Raw genomic sequence first — 21,862 nt, 5'->3', positions numbered from 1 at the left:
TTTATTATATCCTCCTCCACTATCTCTGTCTTCTTCTTCAGTATCTTTTGACTCTGTATTTCTTCTCATCTCTAGTCACCAGTTCTGTTTCTGGGTCTGATCAAATCTCCAACAGCTAACAGATGTCTTTTATCTCTCCTCCATCTTTTCTGTTATGTCATTTCTAGCCAACACTGACCGGTTAAAATGACTTCACTTCGCCGAGGGCAAAATATATCAGCTGTAGCCAAACAGAAATTAATTCTTTGAATTACTTGACTAAAAGGCCAAAATGAAATGTGTCTGTTGTCTTCGCAAGATGGTTGTCTACATTTGTTGTTTGTTAGAGAGAGAAACATCACCACGATCTACAATTACGAGTTTACAAGCACCAACAGAGTGGTGAGTATTCTGTGGAGAAACAAACCTCCACAAGTCAATTCAACTTCAGGCTACATCCACACTAACACTCTCTCCATCCAGACGAGCGTTTGAGGGACGTTCCTGAAGGAATCTTGCCTGAAAACGCACATCACATGAGCATTGACGTACACTGGGCATGCACGTGCCGGTGTAAACAGGAAACAGGAATTGACGCTTAACGCTTGAATAATATCTTCCCTCCTGCGCATGTCGGCAGTAAAAACATCATAAAATGCAGAATCTAACTGCACATTAGCTGCTAGCAGAGACAACAAGCTCAGCAACGCTTGTAACTCGATATCCATGTTGAAATTAACCACTGGTGGTCGAGGCTGATGTCGTTTGTTTTCTTCCGGAAAAGGTTCATGGGATGACGAATCAGGGGAACGACACGTCGTGACTGATATAAGACCCAATCAGGAAGTGAACGTGGGCGTCTCATAGATGTATTATGAGAACTGGATCCAGCGTTGGAGGCGGGGCTCCGTTCATTCGTCTGAAAGTGTTCATTCACATGAACGGAGGAAGGGAAATAACTCTGGATTCAGCTGTTAGTGCGTTTTACAACTTTAAAAACTTAATTTTTTAAATAAGGGCTATTAGAGTGATCATACTGGGGAGTTGAATCACCTCAAAATAAATTATCCTCTGAGTAACAGACGTCTCTTTTCCAATGTAAGTCTATGGGAAACAGTCTTTTTGGGCCCAGTGGCATCATGTGATGGACACGGACGTTGCAGTACCGCCGTTTGGCCACTACGAAAGTTGGGATCGACGACGGGCACTCTTCCTGGGGGCATCTTCGTAATCGTTTTCAAAGGTCTCCGTTTCTATCCGTCCAGACTGAAAAGCAAAACTAAAACGGGGTCAGCAGCGTTTTCAAACATCTCCGTTTTAGGGACTGGTAAAAGCCAGAGTAGTGTGGACGCTAGGCATAAATGTAGCAAAAGTTATGCATTTTAAAACGATGTGTGTGGATGTAACCTCAGTCTCAGCCTTAAAATGGTCATTCCCTCTAATATCGCAATATCAGTCAAAATAACTGCAATTAAAATGGTTCCGCCCTGATCCGAAAGTCAAGCCTCGTCCTGACCTCTTCAAACACACACACTTGCATTTACAGACATCACACAGACACACACGGAGCGGTGGCAGCTCACACACACTGAGTTGAGGGGAGGACAGCAGGGCATCACATTTCACCACAGTGAGATCCAGACAAACACACACACACACTCACACACTGAGGGAATTGACTGTGAGGATCACGTATCTGGAGTAGAGTTCTGTCAAAACAACCATTACTATGGTGCTCGTCTGTCCGTCAGGATGTTGTATCCAGGAGGGAGACGACCATATATCTGCCTTTCCACGTACGGACGGACGGATGGATGTTTATCTACCGTTTGTGCTTTGAATCCTGAACAAGATCTTGTGTCACCAAATTCAGTGCAATTTTAAATTTTAAAGTTACTAAGAGAAACTTTGTGTTTTGAAATGTTGGCGGTACTGTTTCACTAGAGTCCCTTTAGAAAACCTCTCAGTTTACTGCAGCAGGGTCTGAAAGTCTGCCCAACACAGTCCTGGTTCTGGTTCTACCGTGCCTCCCTTCAGTCCAGCGGGCCTCGCCCCGGCCGCCCGCCGTGCGCCTCCAGGGGACCCAACTCTCCTCCCTCCTTCAGATGGGTTTGAGAGGCACACACACACACACACACACACACACACACACACACACACACACCCCTGGGCTGACAGAAAAGAGCCAAACTGAACGTGCCACACAGGTTTTACCGGTAGTAACGTTACTACCAGGCAGCGCCTGCAACGGTTAATAGAAGGGAAATATATATATGTTTTAAGATGGGACGAATAGTCGCATAAACTATTTGATTTTTTATAACATAACGACTATTTGAAAAATCGCAAATCATAACTCATCCCTAAAATGTACTAGTGTTTCTTTTTACTGTATAGTGCTGATGTCATATCATGGCATCAGCAGTATGAAACGTGCCGTTGTGTCACCAGATTGTATTATGGGAAAAGAGAGAGAGAGAGAGAGAGAGAGAGAGAGAGAGAGAGAGAGAGAGAGAGATTGCACACCGGAGCGTGAACGTCCCAAATGGTGCTTTTTCTGCCAACCACTGGGATGCATTGACTGTGTGTGTGTGTGTGTGTGTGTGTGTGTGTGTGTGTGTGTGTGTGTGTGTGAGATGCAGTCAAGCCCCCTGAGGTAAGTGATCCTGCTGAACAGGTGTTACAGTATCACCTGCCCCCACCTCCACACACACACACACACACACACACACACACACACACTCAGCTATCAGAGCCTCTGTCAGCCGTGACTGATCTGAACGGATCTGCTCGTTCCACGCCAGACGGATGAAGCCACCAGCTGATCCGTCACCAGTGTGTGTGTGTGTGTGTGTGTGTGTGTGTCCATGATGCATCATTTATATGTTTGTTTACGCATGCATAAGTGTTGAATCAAATGATTTCAACAGCCACATACATGTTTCCATGGCAACCAGTCTATCTCTATGTATCTGTGTCTGATTCGCTGGAACTCATCTTCATCATTCTTTCATAGTAACACAACATCTGCTGTAAACCTCACACACCTTATCGCTTATCATATGTGAGGATTTTCTACTGGATTAAAGAGGACCTATTATGCTTTTAATCCTTTAGTGTGTTATATAGTTTTTTGGCTGCCTGTAAAAGGTCTACAAAGTTAGCCCAAAGGGAGTTACTGTCCCCCACAGAAACTCTGCTCCTGAACTGCCTCGTTTGAAGTCCCGCCTTTTCATTCCGTTACGTGGTGATGTCACCAAGTAACACACAGTAGTCACAGCAGGCTCCAGCTCCGATCTGCAGTGATGGAAATACGACAGCTGGACGGACACGCTAATTTTCGTCTCCCTTTTCTGGTCGTACTGATTTGGAAAGAATCTCCAGTCTGCATCGGACCAGTCTACCTCGCCTACCCCTATCCCACAATGCAAAGCGTTGGACCGTTACAGGCTACGGGTACAACAACAACAACAGCCAAAAACAGCTAGTTTTTTTTTTACATTTTTCGTATCTATTTCATCACTAAATTCACTTTTGAACATTTTTTTAGTTTTTGAAATCAACAGCATAGATTTAGAATATTGACAGTTTTACGATATTAGACGTTTTCAGAGTTTAGAAGCTCCACAAACTGCCGTGACAGCTAGCTATAGCGCCTGCTGGGGTCGCTACCTCGCCAGCCGGGCGGTCACGCTCACAGACCGCTATGAGCTGGAGCTCTCTAGAGACCGGTCTGTAGACGAGGGGCTTTTATTTCCTTGTTGACGGATAGTTTGTTTAAATATCACAACACAGATGTCCGATATAAATTAACAGGAACCTGTGATTATCTGACTTTTTGGAGTTGAAAAGCTCCACAATCACGGCACGACATACTCGCAAAGGGAAAGGAGTCTATCGCCTAATTTTAGCGGGTTTTCCCATGTTTAAAAAAAACACATATACACGCTTATTTTGGTGTAAAAAGGTAAAAGACAAGGTGACATTCTTCCTTCTGATTATCCCAGAGGGGGTCTGTCTTTAATCTCTTCTCTCCACTCGTCTTTCTCTCACATGATACCAGGCAGCATCGCCAGAACCCAACCGGGGAGGTGTGAAACCCACACAGACAACCAACGGACAGCACAGATGGTCAGAGAGAGAGAGAGACAGAGACAGAGACAGAGAGAGAGAGAGAGAGAGAGACAGAGAGAGAGAGAGAGAGAGAGAGAGACAGAGAGAGAGAGAGAGACAGAGAGAGACAGAGAGAGAGAGAGAGAGAGAGACAGACAGAGATTTGTTTTATTTTTTCCTTTAATTTGTCTCACTCTGTATTGAGACAAATCTTCATTTTGCATACCTCTCTATGATCAACAACTTCTCTGAGTTAAACTGAGAGAGACAGAAGAGTAAAGACACAACGGGTAAGAAGAAGAGAGAGAAGATGGAGGACAGGACATTTAAAGCAGAGTTGCAGTGGAAGAGGAAGAGATGAAAAGAGTGTAGAGAGAGAGAGAGAGGGAACGGGGGATGAGGAAGTGGCGGCCGAGGGAGGAGGAGGTATAATGAAGTCCTCTGGGTCTCTGGTGGAAGAAGCCACAGCGGCTGCCAGCCAACGCAGCCTGACTCTGTGCAGATGGCGGCATGCTGGGATACGCTCGGTTCACTTTCAGAGCAGGAAGTGGACGTTCTTTAAAACTGAAAACTCATATTGAGTAAAAACACACACAGAGATTCTGTTTCTGAGGCTGCTTCCATCCTGAATCTTCACGAGGGTGTTCACTAGAAGTTTAATTTGACCAGGTGAAGATGGAGAAGATGGAGAAGATGGTGAAGATGGTGAAGATGGAGAAGATGGTGAAGATGGAGAAGATGGAGAAGATGGAGAAGATGGAGATGAATAAATTGATTGATCGTTTGGTCTATAAAATGTCAGAAAATGGTGAGAAATGTCCATTTCTCAAAGTCCAAGGTGTCTTTAAATGTCTTGTTTTGTCCAAAACCCGAAGATATTCAGTTTAATATGATATAAAACAGAGAGAAGGAGGAAATCTTTATATTTGAGAGGCTGAAAGCTGCATTTTATTTTATTTTTCTGTCCATCAACTAATCGATTAGTCGACTAATCGTTACAGCTGCGTTGTCAACGTACAGATGTTTATGCAAATCTAAACCATTGGTTGAGGTTAAGGTTGGTTACATACTGAAAAAGCTGACTAAAGCAGGAGAAACATTTAACCTGAACCGCGTTCTTTCCCAAACCTTAACCACGTGTTATTTCATTTTGCACTTTCTCACTTTGCTATACGTTCGCACTACACTGATTTATACTTTATGTTCCAATAACAGGCCGGCTATCATTTATAAGTTCATCATACAGGGTTTAGTTGGGTTTAACAAAAATATATGAATCAATCAACTCAACATGAGACCCCCGCTCTGATTCATACATTAAACACGACTAACTCTCATCAGCTATGAGTGTTTCCTCAACACTGACTCATGATTCTGAGGTAAAAACAAAAGCACCTTCCTACCAACATGCACACAAAGAGAGACAGAACAAAGTCAGCTATTTTTGTGCGCTGATGGATTTCCTAACAATGTTTTTATTTCTGCAGAAAGTTGAAGAACCTTTATGAAGGCTTTCTGCCAGAACACAGCAGGTCCTCTCCTCCTCTAAAGCCTCTTTGTCAAACAGACTCTGGTCTCAAAACGTGTTTGACGGGGGACATCATGTGATATCTTATATCACATTTTAGAATAAAATGACTTTGTGTTTGTTAACTGAACTGTTCCCCCTGAAACAGGAGATCTAAATCTGTCCGTATTAACTTCCTCTATATATATATATAAGCTATTATATATACTGAGCATGCATATGAACTATGCATACTCTTTTATTCATTTATGAATCAAATGAATAAAGATCTGATGTTGACATTAAATGGATTTTGTTACCGTTTCTGGGGCGGGATTTCAGTACAACCCAAAATAACATTGCCATATTAACAACGTGTCCTCGTACAACAGTTCGTATGATATGAAACGTTATTCCTCATTTTTCATGTGTTTTCCTACGAATGTCCAACGTCTATTTCCGCTCCAATCTTTTCAAAATAAACTTCCGTCTTCACAGGAAACAACTTAGTTAGGTTTAGGAAAGGAAACCACTTAGTTACGGAAGTTACGTGACAAAAACTACTTAGTTAGGTTTAGGTTAAAGCTCATGGTTTGGGCTAAAATAACACCGGAAGTGACGTAACTTGAGTTATGTTATGTGACAAATAAATCAACGTTGACGTCTGGTTTCAAACGGGACCCGAACGCCGGTCTCCTGGTGAAAGTCTGGTGTTTTTGGACCCACCCATCCACCCCAACCTCCTCCCTACGTGGCGCTCGCCACTCTTTAAACTTCATCATATATATATACATATTACCGTATATTCATAGGTATAGGTACGGATGGTGTATGAGAACAGCCTGCTCCTACACAATCACGTTCCCATACAACTAAACAACGTATCCTCAAGTTTTGAGCAATTAGTTGCTACATTAAAAAGGTTTCACATTCGAACACCCTGATAAGATTTTTTAACCAAGTGGCTGGAGTTTGATTTATTATTTTAATAATAAAGAACAATTACATACATTTATATCCACATATATTAATTGGTCACATTTTGTTTTAGTTAGGAATCGGCTGATATCCAAAGACCAGGTATCTCTGTGGGATCGGTGCGTCCCTAACGGTGTACGAGACCAGCCTGAACTAAACTGCACGCACTAAACATACTGTATTTCCTCCCAGATTATGGTCTCAGTTTAAACAGTTTGAAGCAGTTTTAAACGCTGTGTTAACGCTGTTAATTAAAACAAAACTACATTACCACACATGCACACTCTCTCACACAGACACACCGACTCTCACATCATTTAAAGTGTTAAATAGCTCAACACCTACTGATGAACAGCATCAGACCACCTGAGATCTGCTGACGTCTCTTTGTACCGTCTCAGTAAATACCACTGAAGCTCGTCTTATTCCTCCAACATTTGGACTCTTTTACCTTTTTAAAAATGTTTAGCTGTATAACAGTTTTCCCTGTTCTTTATGTATTTTATATCTTTTATTCCTGTAATTGTGAAGCAGTCTCGAGCTGAATCTGTATAAAAGCTCATTTTCAATTAATGTGGTTGAACTGGTTGATCACCCGGTGCTGAATTAGGGACTCTCATGAGCTTCGTCGTACTGTAACATCACCTTAAAAGACCCACAGGGAGTCACCTCACCCTCCTTCACCCCCTCTCACCCTCCGTCACCCTCTCTCACCCAACAACTGCTTGGTGGTTTAAGTAAAGACCAAAAACGCATCATCATTCTGTGAAATTACATATTTTGTTAATTGATAACACTCACTCATCTATCTCTATGTCAACTTTGGCGGGGGGGGGATTGCCTACATTTCCCATAATGCCTGGCAAACCCCCACCAGAGAACCGATGTAAAGCTGTTACACAGGTAGAGAAGGCGATAATGAAATCAGTAGTGAAGTGTTACTTTCTTAAAACACAACGTGTCTTCTGGTTTTGTTGGATTACCAACAAAGTGAGCAGCCGTCTCTGTTCCTCAGACCTCTAGAGGCTCCGCTTGGTTTGTAGCTATTTGATTTAATTGCACATTTATTCAGGAATATACACACCATTAAAATCACACATTCAACTGCCCCTTTCTTTATCTATTATCTGTCTCCTATCTATTTTCTTGTACTTATTTCTTATACTTTGTGTTTCCTTGTAAACGACACTCAGACTTTGAAGAACAATTAATCAATTAAATGAGAAAATCATCGGTAGACTCATCAATAATGAAAATAATCATTAGTTTCACAGTCAGAGTTAATGTGTACTCTGACTGTGTGTGCTGTACTTGAACGTGACAGGATAAACGCACAGGGAACTACATTCACCTCGCGGCCCTCCATAGCGAGCTAATCCAGCCATGTGTTTAAATGTTACTATTATTGTTATAGATTATAATTCAGTCTTTAATGCACATTTTTGTGCATGTACTCAGCAAGTTGTCCTTCACGGGGGACGTATATCGATCTAAAATGGATTTGCAAGGTAAATACTCGATTGCGTCAATACTAAGGATTTGCACCTTGTATTTAAGGACGACAAACGTTACATGGATTTATTTTATAGCATTTGTATTAGTAACGAAATGTTAAACGTTACTCCGGTTCACTCTGCCTGTGTGTGACGTCTTCGACATGCGCCAATCTACAAAACGAAGCAGGCTGATGGCGAAGAAGAGCCAGACGAGAGAGAGATTTTCTGTTTGAGGTCCAGCGTGTGGAAACATTTGATGTCCTGGATTAATCGCTGGCTGTTTGCAGAATATGCAGATAAAATAAAACGGCAACACGACCAATCTTTCCACGCACCCACGAGACGCCAATATTATTGCTCTACTGTTTGTATTGAACATGAGGACAGAAGCAGCAGGTTAAACTACTGTTCATTTAACCTGAAGAGAAGTTGGTTTAGTATATTTTGTGCCTTGTATCTTGAGAACTGAATCAGCAGGTCCTGAAGTTACACTTTTTATTATTTTCTAATAAAAGCTGTATGTATTTGCCATTAATCGTTGTGTTAACTTGTTTACTTCCATAATTAATTTATCCCTGATTCCCTTACAAGAAAGACTTTGAGGAATCCTGACCTGCTCTGTCCGGTATCAGATATTTATTTCACACTGACTGAATGTTTGACCCAAAAAAAAAGTTACAGTATCGATTTCAAGTCATTGAATCGTAACGTATCGTATCGCTAGATGAGCCAAATATCGTCCTTGATTCACATCGGAACCATGGAAAGTGATACGCATCGTATCGTTGTAAAAACATACCGTTACACCCCTATGTGACCATTATATAGACATTTTATTGTATTTTATTATTGCATTCTTATTTGATCGTTGGTCATTCTTGCTCCTAGCTGTTATTTCTATTCTGTGTGAGTTACCTTGAGAGAGAGATGCATAAAACCGGAGACAAATTCCTTAATAAATCTGATTCTGATTCTACATATGACCAGTTACAGTAACAGCCTGAATCTAAAAGCCATCTGGTGTTGTTCAGGTCTGAGATGCTAATTGTGTAATTGTAATAACGCCCCCCTGGTTCAGGTCTCTTTTTTATCTAATAAATGCCCCAAAAGTACTAAAACAGCATCACCAAGCAGCAAAATGAACCTAAAAACACACATAACGTTGGATTTAGCCGTTTTTTTCTTCTTCATCTAACCAAGAAGAACCCGACTTTAGGTCAGTATCCCCGGTTCTACCAGCAGACTGACCCGTCCTGACAATTACAGCTTTTTTCCCACTGCTGTCCTGTAGGGACGAGCACACGGCCGCCCATATATGGTCAGTGGTAATTAGAGAGAGAGAGTCATTTCCTCTCCCTGCTGCTGGTTGCATGGTGCTTAAGCCTTCATAATGCTGACATCAGCACTCAGCTCTGACTACAACCAGAGCCCCCAACACACACACACACACACACACACACACGCGGGTCACTAACAGGTTTGAGCTAAATGCTGTATTCAAGATGCATCTTAATCACCAGCAGCAGCAGCATCATCAACTGATTGCTGGTGTCATGACAACCGCCATCCTCCCTAACATCACCTCTCATTCCATCAATGGCGGCAGCTCCATCAGGGGAGCCTGAGGCCAGCAGGGCCGGACACACACACACACACACACACACACACACACAGAAGTGAGAGTGAAGTCATGTGTCAATCAACACCTCACACACACACCTTTAAAACACACACATCATGTAACATTGCAAAAAATTAAAATAAAAACACAATGACACACTGCAAACCAGCACAACTTTCACCCTGCAGGTAGATGTTGGTTAATCCAACACCAAACCAGTCCACACACACACACACACACACACACAAGCACGCACACACACACACTCACACACACACACACACACACATACACACACAGCAGTTAAGAATGAAGTCATGTGTCAATCAACACCTCACAAAAACACACACCTTTAAAACACACACTCACACATCATGTAACATTGTAAAACACAACACTGCAAAAAAATAAAAACACAATGACAACTTTCACCCTGCAGGTCTGCAGGTGTTGGTTGATCCAACACCAAACCAGTCCACACACCACTAGGCCACACCTCACCACACACACACACACACACACACACACACACAGCAGTGAGAGTGGAATAATGTGTCAATCAACACCTCACACACACACCTTTAAGACACACACACACATCATGTAACATTGTAAATAAAAAATAACCATATGCAAACCAGCACAACTTTCATCCTGCAGGTAGATGTTGGTTGATCCAACACCAAACCAGTCCACACACCACTAGGCCACACCTCACACACACACACACACACACACACACACACACATCCCCAGTACCTTGGCAGCCTGAAAGCCTGCTGCTGGTGAAAGGATATGGCCATTCGGTGATCTTTTTGGCGTACTTCCTCACGAAGTTGTCTTCGCTGAAGAGGAAGAGGGAGCGGTTGACCGTTAGGCAGCTCTGCCGGACGGGTATGGGGTTGTACAGGGCCATGGTCCGGGCTCTCTGGGCCATCGACTGCTTGTACATCCTCTGCCCTCCGGGGGGCCCCCCTTGCCTGCTGCCTCCACGGCCGGGCCCCCCTGGTCCTCCGGCACCCCCGCCACCACCGCCACCACCACCTCCTCCTCCTCCTCCTCCACCTCCGCCTCCTCCTCCATACCTGTTGGGTAGCTCGTCTCCAAAACGCGCCATTCTGCAGACACCAAACGCCAGAGGTTAGGAAGGAGCCTGGGGGGAACCTCAGAGTGACAGGTCCACATGCCACCACCCCATCAGACCATCAGACCATCAGACTCCCATCCAACACACACAACATGCACAATGATGGAGATGGAGGATGGAGGAGTCGCTTCTGTCTCTGTCTCTGTCTCCTTCTGTCTATCTGTCTGTGTGTGTCTCCTTCACAGATCTTCAGCACCGAGAAGATACCTCCATTTGTGTGTGGAGAGAGAGAGGTGGGAGGAGAGAAGAGGAGAGAGAGAGGATGGAGAGAGAGAGAGAGAGGGATGGAGAGAGAGAGAGGGATGGAGAGTGCACGGTGTCTCTGGTCGTGTGTTTGGAATATGAATGGGAAATAAGAGCGATGGTTTTATGCAATTCCTGGCAAATCAGTTCACACAAAAAAATTGAATGAAAAACTGTCAGAAATGTTTTATCTTGTCAGAGCATCTGCGTCGAAGAGCAACAAAGCATCCTGCTTTTATCTGCTTTTTTTGGTCGTGAAAAATCTCTCCAGGAGTGAACTGAGCCGGTTTGTTGCATTTCAACAGTGCATCATGCGATGAGGATGCATAGCTGTGCGTTTACAGACATATTAACAATCATCTCCACTAAGTCAGAAGGCTACTGGAGCTGCAGACTGCGTCTTTTCCCTCCTCTCATCTCAACCAGCCTCTAGAGCATCTTCACACGATCTGCACACACACGTCTCTTTTCTGTTTTTCTCTCCTCCTCAGGTTTTTTTTTTATCCTGTGAGATAAAAATAGGAATAGATAAGAGTAAGATCATTTATTCTTGTGCCATATATCCGCACTGTTTGCTGTGTTTCACGGCAGATCTCCACCTCTCACGACCACGAGCACGGTTATACACGCACTCAAACACCAACCGAGGGGGGCTTCCCCAGAACTCGATCCTGATCCTGCATGGTGACATGTGTTGATATTTGGTGATGGACGGTGCGGCATCCCCCCCCCCCTCCTTCCTCCTCTTCCTCTTCCTCCTCCTCTTCCTCCTCCTCCTCCTCCTCCTCACCAAGGCGTCGCTCACTGATTTTGGGCGTGATTGCGCGCTACTTGGAGACGAAAATACACACCGGTGTGCTTCAATCTACCCAATTTGGCCTCACTCACTTAAAAAAAAAAAAAAAAATGTTGATGAAATTAAAAAAGAAAATCAACAATCATCTATAATCCAAAGGATGGGAGAAGAAGATGAATCCCGGACGAGTCGGATCCGGAGGAGCAGAAACAGACCACAGCATCATCAGCACCAGCAGCATCAGCATCAATTCTTGCTCGGCGGTGCGCTCGCGTCTTCTCCTCCACCGGGCACAAACCACCGTGCAGCATCAGCATCCAGCAGCATCAGCACCAGCAGCACCAGCAGCATCCATCACCGCCCAGCAGCAGCAGCATCACCTCCGAGGCTCCAGAACCAGAGAGAGGCGGCCAGTCTCTTCTCTCTCTCTCTCTCTCTCTGGGTTTGTTTTGTTCTTTCCTCCCTCGACCCCCCAGGGGGACGTGCACCAACCTGCAGTCGGTCGGTCGGTCGGTCGGTCGGTACCGGAGGCTGTATATTATCTGTATTATCTATTTTCCCGACCTGAGAGCTGAGCTGAGAGCTTCTCCAGCTCTCGTGCGTGATCAGTCAGCCGCGCGCACTGAGCATCTGATCAGTCTGACGCGCAGATCCGTGCATGGCCAAGCCTTGCAGCGCACGACGCACGACGCACTCCAACCCACTCCCCATAGCGCACGACGATACGACACGATACGATACGATAAGATACGATACGATACGACTTTATGTTCAGTTTGCACTGAAATTCATTTTGCATCAGCTCAGTTTGAGAAAAAAGTGCACATCCAATAAACATCCTGTTACCATAGAGCAGGGATTCTCAACCTTTTGTAACTCCAGGCACACTTCCGATTCTTAAAACATTTCCAAGGACCCCTTCCCAAATAAATGACAAACTGGGCTATAAAATATGTGTTATTATGCCAAGGTGTAATGACCCACATAGATATTCAGCTTCCCCTCACCCATCACTGCTATAAAACCTACTAGTGGGTGTAGTAGGCCCCTATTGATCCACATCTATGGGGCTTATAGCGCCTATTTAACAGCCTGACAGCAGTCTTATCGGCTGAGGCGATGCTACTTTCTGATTATGCTAGCTTTCCAACATCGTCGACCCTATCTTTAAGTTTAGGCAAAAAAACAACACTTAAGTTTAGCGGAAAACATCGTGTTTTGGGTTAAAATAACTACGAACACAAAGACAACATTGTCGGGATGCGAACTCCGGTTAATTACTACGGTCTCTAGAGGTCGCTGTCGTGTTCTTTTTTACCTTCTTTCGGTGATCTACCATGTGAATGGATGATAAAACCTACTAGTGGGTGTAGTAGGCCCTTATTGATCCACATCTATGGGGTTTATAGCGTCTATTTAATAGCCTGACAACCGTCTAATCGGCTGACGCAGCCTGTTGTAGTTACTAATGCTCTTTCAATAATCGTTACAATACTGTATTTATGCAGTACATTTCAAGAAATTTTTGTTTACTTATTTATAAAACTGGTTGAAAAAACGAGAAAAAAAATTATAATATTACGAGGATAAAGTCATAATTTTACAAGAAAAAAGAAAATAAGACATAAAATTACTACTTCATAATATTTTATAAATAGAAAAGAAAATGTAAACAAAAAATCAGTTATTCATTTCCATGTTTTACAGTCGCCTGAGCCCGACGGACTCTTAAATTATAATAGTTATAATAAACATCATGTCTGGTCTGTCTCTCTCAGTTTTACCTGTGATCATTTATGTCTGGTAACTTTTCATTCCTTCACTTATTGATCAGCAGGCCTGTGGGTCCCCAGTGATGGCCTCTCCTACAGACTCTCCTCCAGACTCTCCTCCAGACCTCCAGAGCGCTGCTGGGTTCACTGAGGCCCCGCGAGGAGATGCCGCTCACGGCTTCTTCTCATGCTCGCCAAGTGTCAAAAGCACCAACAGCTCGGTCCAATTCGCCCCGTTCACTGTTTACTCAAACCCATCAAGCCCAGCAGAAGGCTTTGCCTTGAGCAGGTGGGGGAGGGTGGATGGAGGAGGGGATGGGACTGGAAGGGGGGGAGGGGCTTATACAAGAAACTGTAACTGAATGAGGATTACAGGATGGTGAAGGTGAAACACTGATTCCCCAAATATGACTCAGGGGACAATTCAGGTCTCCGGAGGACTTCAGGGATCCTCTCAGAAAGATGAGAGCTGCTTATTATCAGCATCATTTATACAGATGATTATTAATTATCTCCTATCTGACAGTCTAGTCCACGTCAGCAACCTTTACTATGCAAAGAGACAGTTTAGGCAACAAAAAATAAAATCAAATCTGTCTGGAACCGCAAAACATTTGATCATTGTGATGAAGGTGGATAGATAGATAGATAGATAGATAGATAGATAGATAGATAGATAGATAGATAGATAGATAGAACAGACAGACAGGCAGGCAGACAGAAAGACAGACAGATAGAAAGACAGACAGATAGATAGATGGATAGATAGATACTTTATTGATCCCGAAGGAAATTTAGAAGGTAACACAGTTTATAGTCTAAGTATATAGTATATACTGTAAGTCTAATGCAGTGAGGGCCAAAGAGACAATGTACTACGGAGTATTAGGGCCACATTGAGGGAAAAAACATCTGAGATTTCCAGAATAAAGTCGTAATATTACGAGAATAAAAGAAAATAACACGTAAAATTACTACTTTAAAATATTATGACTGTATTCTCAAAATCTCAGATTTATTTTTTTCCTCAATGTGGCCCTAATACTCCGTCATACCGTCGTACCATAGACCTACAACAATGATAAATAAAAATAAAAATGTAAACAAAAAACAGTTATTCATTTCCTTTTTTAAAAGTCCACAGGGAGCCGCTGGAGAGGAGCTGAAGAGCTGCGGGTTGCTGACCTCTGATTGGTTTAGACGGTTATGTAACAATAAAATTCTCCTGGAATGGGATTCCTTAATAATAATAATCTTTATTTATTTTATTTCCTCGGGAGGACATAAGGAAAAGAAACGTGATTTTGAGCTTATTGTGGATTTCTAAAAGGGTTTTCATAAATGTATGAAAATAAAGATGTTGCCAATAAACTAAGTTGGACCAACATGTCATCTGCCAGGAGGAGAGTTGGGAGAGTTTGTGTTTTTTTTGAGGACGTACTGTTATTTTGAGGACGATTTGAAAGAGGTTTTTTTTGTTTTTTATCTCCCTTCATTCCTCCCTTCTCCTCCGAGCCGTCTGTCAGTCTGGCTCCGGCATCTGAGTCGTCTTTGATGCAGTTCAGCAAGCTGTTTGCTTGGGCTAAACCGACCAAGCTGTCACCTCTCCAGAACAGGAAAATGAAGGTGGTGGTGGTGGTGGTGGAGATGGGGGGGGGTAGTGAAACCCATGAAAACACAGTGGCCAGAGAATCAAATGAATACTTTGAGATATATTTTTATATAGTTACATAATGAAAATCAGAACAATTGAGTTTTAAAAACACCATCTTTGGTCACGTTGACGCTGTCCGTGGTCCTGAAACGACTACTGACATGTTTCCAAGACCTTCTGTCGCTGTCCAAAGTGCTGAAACTAGAGTCTAAAGCTCTGAACGCCACCTGCACGCCTTTGGAAGAGAGATCACCTTCATTGTGCATCAGGGTGGGTTCTAGTTACTGTACCTCCGGCCATCTGTTAAACGCTGAGAATTGTTTGTCTCCTCTACCAGCTACTTTGGCAGGTAACCACCCATCATTTGGAGGTCCGTTCTAAAAAAACAGTTGGTGGAAGACTCAAAGTGGGCCCATATGGTGGGTTCTGGGATGGAAAACTACGTATGCCACACGATGTAGAAGTCAACAAAGTCTAGGAAAACTTCATGAAAGGGGATAACCTGGTGTGGTACGATGTGCATTCAGCAGTTTTATGGGTTCTTCTCTTATGTGTATTCCTATTTTCTCTCCTCTCATTAAACTAATGCTGTGTTCCAGACAACAAAAAGGACTGTAAGCTGCTGTAATCCTGTAAAAACATCTACCAATCACTGCCTCGCGGTCCGCTTGGAAAGAACCAATCAGATGCCTCCCTGCCTCCCTGCTCGTACTCTACCCTTGGCGTGCACCAGCCTGAACTCAAAGCGCGTCAAAGTCGTAGTATTACGAGAATAAAGTCATCACTTTACGAGAAAAAAAGAAAATAAGACATAAAATTACTACTTTATAATATTTTATTCTCATAATATTACGACTTTTTTTTCTCGTAAACCTACGACTTTATTCTCGAAATCTCAGATTTATATTTTTCCTCGATGTGGCCCTAATACTAATACCTAATACCTAATACATCGTACCATAGACCTACAACAATGATAAATAAAAAATCAGTTATTCATTTCCATTTCTTATAGTTTACAGTACATATAGATCTTGGCCATAAATAAAGTGGTTGAAATACATCCCACTAGATCCGTCTTCTGAAGATGGGAGATGAGTTGCCTTTAGCAGTATGAGTAATTTATCTCTCCTGTTACCCTGAGGTCACACACACACACACACACACACACACACACACACACACACACACACACACACACACACACACACACTCTGAGTCTAACCCACCCGCTGTCGTGGTCTCAGAGCTGTGCTATTATTTACTAGACGCCTTTTCAACGTCACAACGTGTGTGCATCACTGGATTTGCTCGTCATCTGATTCCCGTAGACTAGCGGCTACTAACAGGCACGATAAAAGCCTGTTCCCGCTGACAGCACGGGAGAGAGAGAGAGAGAGAGAGAGAGAGAGAGAGAGAGAGTGTGAGGGAGAGAGCGAGAGAGAGAGAGAGTGAAAACGAGTGTCGGGAAGAGGTGGGTGGTGGTGGTGGAGAGATGGTGGGGTGGAGGAGGAGGTGGTGGTGGAGAGATGGTGGGGTGGTGGTGGTGGAGGTGGTGGTGGAGAGATGGTGGGGTGGTGGTGGTGGAGGTGGTGGTGGAGAGATGGTGGGTAGGGGTGGTTGTGGAGAGATGGTGGGGTGGTGGAGAGATGGTGGGGTGGAGGAGGTGGTTGTGGAGAGATGGTGGAGAGATGCTGGTGGTGGTGGAGAGATGGTGGGGTGGAGGAGGTGGTTGTGGAGAGATGGTGGAGAGATGCTGGTGGTGGTGGAGAGATGGTGGAGAGATGCTGGTGGTGGTGGTGGTGGCGAGATGGTGGGGAGATGGTGGAGAGATGGTGGGGTTGGTGGTGGTGGTGGTGGAGGAGAGGTGGTGGGGTGGTGGTGGTAGATAAGCCTGCCTGTGATTTGTGTGATCACGGTAAACCAGGCGGTGGTCTGATGTTAGAGATGACAAGCTGCCCCCCTCCCCCCCCCCCCCCCCCTCCTCCTCCTCCATCACTTATTAATAATGAGGACGTAGTAGAAGGTGGAGGAAGGTGGAGGAAGGTGGAGGAAGGTGATGGCTGCAGACATTTTGCTCTCTTTTTGTATTTTTGCACCCTGGCGTGCCGGTGTTAATGCTGCTCGCCGTTTCTCGCCGCTGCTCGCCGCTGCATGCCCGTGCAGCCTCCCGGCTCGCTCCCTGTGAGTGTGAGTGTGCGTGGGTGTGTGTGTGTGTGTGTGTGTGTGTGTGTGTGCTGCTGCTGCTGCTGCTGCTGAGGGAGTCGTGCTGAGGCCCTGATGCGCAGCATTGTCATTCAGGGAGCGTTCACACAGGCAACCCCCGCAGGAAGCCCTGGCACCTCCCACTTGAAACGACACCCCCTCCCTCTTACCCCCCACTCTCTTCCTCCTCCTCCTCCTCCTCTTCCCCCTCCTCCTCCTCCTCCTCCCTTTCTGTTCTCTGATCTCACTCAGCAGGCCGAAACTACAGAGCTGTCTGAGAGACAACCCGGCAGGAGGAGGGCCAGTTCACGTTCAACTGAAAAAATTAATATAGACATGATGATTAACTCGGGACTGGCAGTGTCAGGTCTGACGGTATGTGTCCACAGGGACGTTATTTATCGCGAGGGATCACCTCGCTTCCCAGCATCGGACGCTTGATGGGCTGCTACGAGACACCCGATTGGATGAAGGCTTTCCCTCCATTGGCTGCTGCTCCCAGCTTTAAAACCGGAACCAACATGGCGGCTCGTTTGGAAACTTTCTTCTCTTAAATAACAAAACTAGTTCACTGAAATGTGTTTCTGAAAACATTTTGCTCAATCTGTCTTTATTTTGGATCGACAAAGCTTAGTTTAAAAGTTTCTAGGGAGTTTCCAGAGGCGGCGAGTCGCGTCGGACGACCGTGATTTGCATAAAATAGCCTAGACCTCTCACACGTCTAACTGCTGATCACATTTTGACAAACCCTGGGTCAAATGGACAAAGTGCATCTATGAAACCACATTTTTCTTCATTTTTTGGGCCCAAAATATTCACACCCATCAGGTTTGTCTTCTGGCTTTCCCTCTATGGTGATGCCAGCAAATTCACTGCTTCATCTGCTTTACAACACTGGACTGATTCATTTAAACAGTATTGAATATGTGTGTGGTGTACAGTAGTGCACATCTAAGAGGAATAAAGGAATACAATATAAAGCAAAAACAACTGCTCTTCCATTTACAACACATCCCGTCACAAATACGAGAGCTCGCTTAGTTTGGTTAGAAATAATCAACACTAAACTTTTCCCTGTGCAGATTAAAATAATGCATATTTACTACTACTTACTATGCTATCTTTTGTTATATTGCTTCTCCTTTCCACACAACACCAATCTACTGTGTGTTGGAGAGGAGCAGTCGGGTGATGTAGAACGTTTCCCTCCCTTCATATATCTTCTGTTATAACATACGCAGCGGAGATTCTCATGAGCAAGGCACCGGAGCTCTAATGACACCGGCGGAGATCTCAGTGGGAGAATGCTGTGGTTGTTCCTGGAAACATCCAGGTGTGGAAGCATAACTGAAGCAGGCTGGTGATAAATTGAAATAAAACAACCCACACAGGCTGCCGGATCAGCAGAAGAGAACGCTGCCCTGGTTACAGGAAGGGTTGAAAAATGAAGGAACACTTCTGGAAATAAAAACAGTAACCTCACTTAACCCGACTGGGCTCCGTCACACAACATCAGCCTGAAGAGACCGATACACAAGCACCACCTAGTATTACTATTATTACATCTTATTGACTCCAATGGACCTAATAGGACCACGACTACTTTTACACACACAAACACGGCTACTGGGACTAAGATGTCACCCAATGAAATGCTTAACTCCCTGAGACCTGCTATCCCGACTGACTTTACTATCTGTCAGAGGCTCTAGTAGGTTCAAGATATCAAATGAAACTCCAAAACCTATTGAATCCATTGTACATAGTGTATACTGTAATTGTATATGTGGTCTTTAACACTGAGACCCACAATAGACCCCTTTTAAGTCTTCTTTAGGGAGGTCCAGGGGCTCTTTAGGGGGAGATAGCAGGTCAACAGTAGATGTCACATAGAAGTGTACATCATCTGAAAGCTGGGAACCTGGAGATTAATTTGAGATGCAGCTCAGCACTGTGTGTCAAATTGTTCTAGTCATAAATCAGAACTAAACATGAATGAATATAATAGCACGTTAACGCAAATTCATTTTAACGCCACTCATTTCTTTAAAGCATTGATGCAATCGATCATTTGGAGGTTGTAGCAACCTCAGTTTTAAAGCTAGAGTGAAGATACTGGCATCATATGAAACTACAGAACCTGATGAATCCATCAGTACCAACCATGTCAGACTAGCTTGTCAGGAAGGAGGTTAAATAACGCTCCAAAGTTGGGCAAACATGTGAGGAAAAACTGTCATGGCCTTGTTAAAAGGGGTCCCTTGACCTCTGACCTCCAGATGTGTGAATGTAAATGGGTTCTCTGGGTACCCACGAGTCTCCCCTTTACAGACATGCCCACTTTAAGATAATCACATTGTCTGATCATTTTGACCATTTCACCACGAGGAACATTTATGTAACATTTGGTCACATGATGCTTCTTTGAACTTAAGAGCCTGTGTCTTCAGTGCGTGTGTGTGTGTGTGTGTGTGTGTGTGTGTGTGTGCGTGTGTGCGTGTGTGTGTGTTTGAGAGAAAGAATAGCGGTGGTGGTATATGTGGGGGGGGTTGGACGGGTTTATGCAGACAGGCAGAGAGATATAGCGAGCTGATGTAGTGTCCAAGCTAATTAGAGGATTGCTCTTTTTTTGGCTCGTTCTCACGCCGACTCAACCTGTATTAATTGATTGGTTGGTTAATGGAAGTGGAGAGGAGGAACGCAGGAGGGAGGAGGAGGAGGAGGAGGAGGAGGAGGAAGAGGAGTGTGCTGGTCTCAGCTAATGGGCCCGGGCTCTGGTGTGTGGAGTAAGCATTCTAGTCAAAGAATCAGCACTATAGGACGGACAGAAAGAAAGAAAGAAACTGAGAGAGAGAAAGATCAGAAACCGAGACTCTTTCTATTTTTTAATGAACTGCGACGGTAGATCACCTTGAGTACACACACACACACACACACACACACACACACACACACACACCAGCAGTGACAAAACAGTCTGATATTACTGAATTATCTACTGCTTTTATCATTACTGCAGATTCTTACCTATGTATTTACTGCATCTACAGTTACACATTTAGACTAGGACTGTCAGAGTTAACACGATGATAACACGCTAACGCAAATTCAGTTTAACTCAACTTGTGATTTTTAGGTTGTAGCGGCTCAGTTTTAAAGCTAGAGTGAAAATTCTGGTATCATATGCAACTAGAAAACCTAAGAATCCATCGGTACCAACCATGTCATACTAGTGATGGAGAACATCCAGGCGGAGGGCTGCAGGATCTCTGCAGATACAGACACCAGCACACACTTCTAGTGCGTCAGAAGAGATGATTGAGAAGGATCATTTCTGTACGAGTCTGTACGTAGTTATTTAGGAGAATCCTACTCATTGTGCCTTTAACGTTTGTTCTGACACTAATACATTTGTACATTTGCGAGCGTTTTCCTACAAATTTCCAGCAACACTTGAGGCATGTGCCAATTTCCACTCCAGTCTTTTCAAAGTAAACTTGCGTCTTCAACGAAACGACTTGGCTAGGTTTAGGAAAAGATGGTGGTTTGGATTAAAACAACTCTGGAGGTGGCGTTACGTGACAAATTAATAAACGGTGACTTCTGGTTTCAAACTTCTGGGACACAAACGGGCGTCTCGTGGGTGAAAGTCCGGTGTTTATTTGACCGACCCATCCACCCCGACCTCCTCTCTACCGGGAGTTTGTTGATCTTTATATTTCCAATTACGTGGATTAAATACGAATTGATTTCATGGGATACATAGGAATTACTAACTATAGACTATAAACTAAAGAAAATGACTGGAAAAAGAAGTGCCAATATAATGTCTGATATAATGGTGGTCTAATATAATATCATTCTGTCCAGGTTTTAGTTTGTATATCCTACAGTTAACATCTTAAAGCCCAGACACACCAACCCGACATCAAAGAACTCGCGGAGACACAGGTTTTCACAGTTTTCACTCTTCACACGTTTGATTCAAAAGTTCTAAGACGTATTTTTCTCAAAATGAAAAACTATAACCCACAAGAGTTACAGTTTTGGAGTTGTAACCTTTGAATTGATGAGAAGAACCAACCTGATCTCATGGCGTATAAACAGCACGCCATTTTAAGGACATTCCCCGTGTTATGATAACGTCATTACGCCACGTCGTTACTGTGAAACGGTCACGATTATGTATAGCCAACAAAACTACAGTAATGGAAGCAGTTAGGTTTAGGCAACAAAACCACTAAAGGCCCAGACAAACCAAACCGACATCAGAGAACTCGCGGCGACGAAGGCCACAAGTTGCGACGCCTCTTTGTCTTGGCCGACAAGTTGCACTCGAACACACCGCAAA

The 21,862-nt window shown here is 43.9% G+C and overlaps 1 protein-coding gene across 20 annotated transcripts in view; it reads right to left on the bottom strand.

Moving 5' to 3' along the window:
• The window catches only part of cacna1ab (calcium channel, voltage-dependent, P/Q type, alpha 1A subunit, b), a 178,956-nt gene extending 166,427 nt beyond the window's left edge, over nucleotides 1–12,529 (bottom strand). For 16 of the 20 annotated variants that reach the window (XM_037764566.1, XM_037764563.1, XM_037764571.1 and 13 more), the window contains exon 1: nucleotides 10,492–10,811. In XM_037764566.1, the coding sequence (XP_037620494.1) occupies nucleotides 10,492–10,811 (320 nt within the window). Of the gene's footprint in view, nucleotides 1–10,491 lie in introns of all 20 variants that reach the window. The other 4 variants (XM_037764557.1, XM_037764577.1, XM_037764578.1 and 1 more) reach the window with 1 other exon arrangement.
• Nucleotides 12,530–21,862: the final 9,333 nt, after the last annotated feature.

The sequence above is a fragment of the Sebastes umbrosus genome, chromosome 3 (genome assembly GCF_015220745.1).
Source record: "Sebastes umbrosus isolate fSebUmb1 chromosome 3, fSebUmb1.pri, whole genome shotgun sequence".
Lineage (NCBI taxonomy): Eukaryota > Metazoa > Chordata > Actinopteri > Perciformes > Sebastidae > Sebastes > Sebastes umbrosus.
This window is presented reverse-complemented; position numbering and strand designations above follow the sequence as displayed.